The sequence below is a fragment of the Colobus angolensis genome, unplaced genomic scaffold, assembly GCF_000951035.1.
Source record: "Colobus angolensis palliatus isolate OR3802 unplaced genomic scaffold, Cang.pa_1.0 Scaffold250, whole genome shotgun sequence".
Taxonomy (NCBI): Eukaryota; Metazoa; Chordata; class Mammalia; order Primates; family Cercopithecidae; genus Colobus; species Colobus angolensis.
Genome location: NW_012115711.1, coordinates 1710864 through 1717957, shown reverse-complemented (window position 1 = coordinate 1717957; position 7094 = coordinate 1710864). Strand labels below are relative to the sequence as shown.

Here is a 7094-nt window from a genome sequence, read left to right as displayed (position 1 = left end):
GCCCAGGCTGGAGTGCAATGGTGTGATCTCAGCTCACCGCAATCTCTGCCTCCCAGGTTCAAGCAATTCTCCTGCCTCAGCCTTCCAAGTAGCTGGTATTACAGGCATGCGCCACCGCGCCCAGCTAATTTTGTATTTTTAGTAGAGATCGGGTTTCTCCATGTTGGTCAGGCTGGTCTCGAACTCCCAACCTCAGGTGATCCACCCACCTCAGCCTCCCAAAGTGTTGGAATAAAGGCATGAGCCACCGCGCCCGGCCTAGCTGAGAAGTTTCTATTTTCCCATGGACAGTGGGGAGTTACAGAAGGTTCTTGTGCAGGTAAGTGGCATGATCTGAGCTGGACTGTAAGAAAGTTCATTCAGCCACCTGGAGGGAGCAAGACTTGGAGCCAAGGAGGCCACTGAGGGAAAACAGGAGACAGGGAAATGTAGGCAGAGAGACAAGGGAGAGGGAGTTCTGAAACAAGAGGGAGGGATCTTGAACCTTCCCCCGCTCAGTGAAACCTAGCCTGGTTCTTGGTCAGGCCTAGGCTCCTAAACTGGACCCCTGTTCAATTCCCTGTGGACAGGGTTGAGGGGTGTCCCTCTCACTAGCTACACTGCAGTTTGTGACTTTCTGAAGCCCTTGGGTCCACCCTGCCCCTCCTGGTTCCCCTCTTTTCCAGCTTCACCTTGGAGAGTGGGGTTAGTAAGAAGGAATCCAGTCCATGACCAGTCTGCCAGAAAGTGTGCCATTCATTGATTTGCTCTGCGACCTTGGGCAAGTCACTGCCTCTCTCTCTGACCCCATCTCCTTACTAGAAACTGGGCTGACAATCTCTGTTTCTCTCACCTGGGACTCCAGGGAATCTTTGCATTTCATTTGGCCTCCTCTTCCTGCAGGGCTGCCTGCAAGGAGGCAGAGAGAATGGAGAGGCAGGCCTGTCTGTGGGCTCTCAGGTGAGATGGGTGAGGAGGGAGCAGTGGGTGGGCTAGGGCAGGGCCATGGAGAGTGGCATGTATGGTCACTCCATCCCAAGGACCAGCACTGGAGCAGGAGGAGAGCAGCCTTATCCAGGGGCCCTGCTGCTTTGCTACAGATAGGGTAGGAGGGCTTGCCCAGAGAGGCCTGCCTGCGTTGAGGTGTGGAGACAGGTGGGCTCCTCCAGGCCCAAGGAGGCAGACAGGGGCCACCAGGGACCCTGGCACCTATATGTGTATATGTCTGAGGAGGGGTCTCTGCATGGCAGGGTACCTGGCTTTACTCACTGCATCTCTGGCCCTGTCAGCTTCTCTCTATCTCTCTCCCTTGCTCTGGCCATGTGTCTCTCTAACCACGTCTCTGCCTGTGCCACCCTGCAGGTGATTCATCTTCCTCACCCCCACGCCTAGGGGGAGGGCAGGGCAAGACCAGGCCAGGATGTGCTGAGCAGGGCAGGGTAAGCGGCACAGCTGAGCGGAGAGGAGTGCCTCCTCCATTCTGGCCAGGCCCTGCCAGCTTAGGTGGGGAAGGAAGTGAGGAACGACACCCAAAGCAAGGTACAGAGTTGGGGAGGGGCGCTCGGCCTGGGGCCTGGGGCACCCTGTTCCCTCAGTGCTGGGAAAGGACCCTGATCTGAATCCCCTGGGGTGGACCTGGCTGGGATGTAGCCAGGGGTGAGATCAGGGGCCTAGGGAAGCTGCTGGAAGGAACCCTGTGGGTTGGGCTACTTCTTCCCTCCGGGACTGGGAGACCTAAAATCCCCTGTGACTCTTTCTGCCTGTGTGACCCTGGAAGGGAGGGTGCAGAGGTCTTTGTGTGTGTGTGTGTGTGTGTGTGTGTGTGTTCACAACAGAGTTTGCATGTGACATAGTGACTGTTTAGGAGGTGGCAAGTGTCCCACAGGTGTGTGTATTCCTGGGCTGAAGGCTAAGACCCAGGGACACTGTGGATGTGTTTGTTAGATGAGTATGACATAGTAAATGACATTTGTCCCTTGGTCTCCGTGGGGAATTGGTTCCAGGACGGCCTGAAGATACCAAAGTCACCAACACTCAAGTCCCTTATATAAAATGGCATGTTATTTGCATATAAACTATGTGTATCTTCCTGTATACTTTTTTTTTCTTTTTTTGAGGTGGAGTCTCTATCACCCAGGCTGGAGTGCAGTGGCGTGATCTCGGCTCACTGCAACCTCCACCTCCCTGGTTCTAGCGATTCTCCTGCCTCAGCCTCCCGAGTAGCTGGGATTACAGGCATCCACCACCACGCCCAGCTAATTTTTGTATTTTTGTAGAGACAGAGTTTTGCCATGTTGGTCAGGCTGGTCTTGAACTCCTGACCTCAGGTGAACCGCCCGCCTCGGCCTCCCAAAGTGCTGGGATTACAGGTGTGAGCCACCGCACCTGACCCTTCCTGTATACTTTAAATCATCACCAGATTAATTAGAATACCTAATACAATGTAAATGCCATGTAAATAGTTGCTATACTGTATTGGGTTTTATTTATATAATTTTTATTGTTGTATTGCTATTTTTTTTTTCCCAAACATTTTCTATCAATCAGCTTCCATGCAGAGGCCGAGGATGCAAAACCAATGGATATGGAGGGCCACCTGTATGCCACGTCTGTGATTGTGAGTTTGTGATTCTGAGTGTGTGGTATCATGTGACTTTATGCTGTTTTGCCACTGTATGTGATTGTGTCTGACATGGTATGATTGACTCTGTGTGCCTATAGTGTTTGTGTGTAACCATGTTTGCAGGTGTGACATTATGGTGTGTATGACACTCCATGGCCCTGCAATTGTGAGACACAGTGTAAATGACAATGTACATCTTTGTGACTCAGTGAAACTCTGTTTGAAGAATGTCTAGCTGGGTATATGATTGTATGTGGTTGGGCGGTTGTATGAGGCTGTGTGTGAGATGGTCGAATTGCCATTGTGTGACTGTGTGTCTTTGTGATTGCATGACCATGTTTGCAGGTGTGTGTGATACTGCAAGGCTGTGTGATCGTACGTGAGGTTGTGACCGCAGGTCTTTGTGACTGTGTGTAACTAGGCTTTCAGGAGGGCGATCACCTACAGTTGGGTGAAATGGTGTAAATAACACCAAGTGTTTCTGTGACTGAGTGGGCCCATTTGTGACTAGTCATTTATGAGACTGTGTGTGATATAGGCTAACAGACCCTCTGTGGCTGAGTGGGAGGCCATGTGGCTGTGACACAGCATAACCTACACCATGTGATGGTGGTACCTCCGGGAGCTCTTGACTACTACTCTCTTGTCTTCACACCTGTTTGCCTCCATCTCTCCCTCTGCAAGGGGTTTTTGTGGCTCCCTTCTGCTACAGGATGGATGTCAGCCTAGCATCCAAGGCCTTTCCCACTCCTCTCTGGCCCCACCTGACTTCTCTATCATTTGAGGCACTCCCATAGCCCCCCGCCCAGCCAGGATCACATGAGCCCCACATTCCTTTCTTTGGGGCATGCCATCCCTGGGGTGGGGGATCCCTCACTGCCTCCCAGACCAAATCCTCTCTCCTAAGCATGACCATCATCTCCTCTAGAGCCAAAGATAGAGGTGGCTTTAGGGGACATACAATGAGGGAGGAGGGACAGTACAAAAAGGCCTCCCCTTTTTCCGAACTGGCTGCTTGATTTAAAGTTATTTCTGTGACCTGAACTCTGGATGCTGCACGTGTGTGTGTGGCAGGGGTGGAAGATGTGTGTGGGTCTGTGTAGATGTGGAAGTTGAGGAGGGTAATACAGATTGCTGAGAAGTTGGGATTTTGTTTTCATTTTTCTTCTTCTTCTTCTTTTTTTTTTTTTTTTTCTTGAGACGGCATCTTGCTCTTTTGTCCAGGCTGGAGTGCAGTGGGGTGATCTCAGCTCCCTGGAACCTCCACCTCCCAGGCTCAACTGATCCTCCCACCTCAGCCTCCCAAGTAGCTGGGAATACAGGTGCACACCACCATGCCCAGCTAACTTCTATATTTTTTGTAGAGACAGAGTCTCCCTTTGTTGCCCAAACTCATCTCGAATTCCTGAGCTCAAGCAATCCTCCCTTCTTGGCTTCCCAAACTGCTGGGATTACAGGCATGAGCCACTGTGCCCAGCCAGAAGTTGGGATTTCAAGAAGCAAAACTTGCTCATGAAACACAATTTCATCATTTTTAAGCATACTTAGCTGCACAAAATTGTAAACAAGAAAGTCTAGATATTGTCAGAGCCTTAACAAAAATGTTGAAGAATGGTTTATACTCAGCATACCTATGTGGCTATATAAACAAGGGCCGCAAACGCATATATAAAGTTCAGGGTGCTCACAGCCACCCCCAGCCTGGTTAAACTCACTAGTAATACTGCCTGCTGACATACATGGAATCAATGCACTAGTCACAAAGAATTCTTATCTGTTGATGAAAACAGCCAGCCCCAGCCCTGGGTCTGGCTCTCCATCTGAGGGCTAGGATAGGGGCTTCCCAGAAAAACACTGTGGCCAGGAAAGGGGCTCAGAGAAACCCAATACCCCAGATAGCTGCTAAGACATGCCAGTCTTAACTTTAACCCCATTCCCCTTTGGGTTAAAGTCAGTTACTTCACACCCATTTTCTCTCTTCCTGCAGGGCTGCACCAGGGAAACCGGATCCTGGTTAAAAGTTTGTCCCTTGACCCTGGCCAGAGCCTAGAGCCTCATCCAGAAGGTCCCCAGAGGCTTCGCTCAGACCCAGGCCCCCCCACCGAAACCCCTAGCCAGCGTCCTTCACCACTGAAGCGGGCACCGGGCCCAAAGCCACAGGGTAAGTGGTCCCGGAAAAGAGCAGAGAAGTGGCCCAGGGGAGGGGACAGAGGAGGGGAGAAGTTAGCCAGTGGCAGAGAAGAGGGTTTGTTAGAAGGATAGGGAGGCACGGTGCTCCGGGGGCAGTGCTACCTACCTAGTGCACAGAGGGCTGTGGCCTGAGGCTAATGTGTGCATACTGTGATCTCACCTCAGCCCCTTCGTGTCTACCTCAGGCAAAGGAGCAGATTGTGGTTTGTGGAGGGGGTTGTGGCCTGGCCATGATAGCCAGCCACCTCCAAATCCAGCTTTTTTTTTTTTTGAGACAGAATCTCACTCTGTCACCCAGGCTGGAGTGCAGTGGCATGATCTTGGCTCACTGCAGCCTCTGCCTCCTGAGTTCAAGCAATTCTCCTGCCTCAGCCTCCCAAGTAGCTGGGACTATAGGCACGTGCCACCATGCCCAGCTAATTTTTGTATTTTTAGTAGAGATGGGGTTTCACCATGTTGGCCAGGCTGGTCTTGAACTCCTGATCTCGTGATCTACCTGCCTCGGCCTCCTAAAGTGCTGGGATTACAGGCATAAGGCACCACGCCCACCCCAGCAAGTCATTTTTTAAGTATAGCTTAAGAAATTTTTAGTATAAGTATTCATGAGACATATTATACTAAAACATTCCTTGTTTATCTGAAATTCAAATTTAACTGAGTGACCAGGTATGGTGGCTTACGCCTGTAATCATAGCACCTTGGGAGGCTGAGGCAGGTGGATCACCTGAGGTCAGGAGATCGAGACCAGCCTGGCCAACATGGTGAAACCCCATCTCTACAAAAATACAAAAATTAACTAGGTGTGGTGGCAGGCACCTGTAATCCCAGCTACTGGGGGAGCTGAAGCAGGAGAATCGCTTGAACCCCAGAGTCCGAGGTTGCAGTGAGCCGAGATCGCGCCATTGCACTCCAGCCTGGGTAACAAGAGCGAAACTCCGTCTCAAAACAAAACAAAAAAATTAACTGAGTGAGTGTCCTGTAGTTTGTCTGGCCACCCTATCCGTTCCCCTCCCCTGAGCTTCCCCAGTCCCCACAGGCTGACCCTCCTTACCTTTCCTGAGTTAGAGTCTTTTGTCTTTGAGATTGGGAGCTCCCTGAGGGTAAGGGTCAAGATTGCCCTTCTGGCCTGATGAATGCCTGGGGGACAGGGGTTTGAGAGTGGGGGAGGAAGGGTGCACACCCCACCCCCATCCCCATAGCGGAGCTGGCACAGTGCAGTGGCACTCCTGGGGTGCCTAGAGTATGCTTTCCGTAGGTGACAAGAGATGTCCGAGTGGCAGTGGTGGTTGTGTGTGTGCGGTTGTGCCTAGCATGGTGCACAGACAAGTAGCTCTGTGGTTCTCTCTCTGGGTCTTTGAGGGATGCGCCCAGTTGGTGTGTGGCTGAGTACATTTCCACAAAGTGTTACCAGATTTGGTGGTGGCTGGGTGTGGTGGTACATACCTGTAGTCCCAGCTACTTGGGAGGCTGAGACAGGAGGATTGCTCGAGCCCAGGAATTCGAGACCAGCCTGGGCAACATAGTAAGACCTCACCTCAAAAGTAAAAAATAAAAAAGATTTGGTGGTGTGACCAAATGTGTGTGAGGGGGGCTCTTTGGTGATCTCTGCTCTACTGGGCACTGGGGAATTGTAAATCCATTGATGGAAGGGGCAGTGCTGCTGGAGGATCTTGTCAGGTGTGGAGGTGTGGGTGTAGGTGTGATAATGTTGTAGATTATCAACCACAAGAAAAATAGGCAGGAATCAGGCACATACTGGCTCATGCCTGTAATCTCAGCACTTTTGGAGGCAGAGGCAAGAGGATCTCTTGAAGCCAGGAGTTTGAGACCAGCCTGGGCAACAAAGAAGGTCCCCATCTCTACCAAAAAAAAAAAAAAATAGCCAGGCATGGTGGTGAGTACCTGGAGTCCCAGCCACTTGGGACGCTGAGATGGGAGGATCACTTGAGCCCAGGAATTTGAGGTTACAGTGACCTGATCACACTACCGTACTTAACCCTAAGCAACAGAGAGATACCCTGTATCAAAAAAAAAAAAAAAAAAAAATGGGCTGGAGAAAATGAATCCAGGACCTTGCTGGGTAGGGACAGGATGGGGCAGTGTGAAGGGCTGTGGTTTCTAGGAAGGAGGAGGGGGGCCTACCCTGGGAGCTCCCCAAGGGCAGGGATGGAATTTTCTCATCCTCAAGCACAGGGTCTGCTAGGTTCAAAAATATTCTGGAGACCAAACTCAGCCAAGGAAAGCCATAGAGTTCAGCATGGTCATGAGGGGCCACTGAGGGCTAGCTGAGAAGTTTCTTTTT

General features: G+C 51.2%; 1 protein-coding gene across 1 annotated transcript in view; it reads left to right on the top strand.

Annotated features, from left to right (window-relative positions):
• FGD1 (FYVE, RhoGEF and PH domain containing 1) overlaps positions 1-7094 on the top strand; it is a 65371-nt gene that overhangs the window by 25672 nt on the left and 32605 nt on the right. Inside the window, exon 4 of the mRNA XM_011946594.1 lies at positions 4590-4763. Within this exon, the coding sequence (XP_011801984.1) occupies positions 4590-4763 (174 nt within the window). The remainder of the gene's footprint in view (positions 1-4589; positions 4764-7094) is intronic.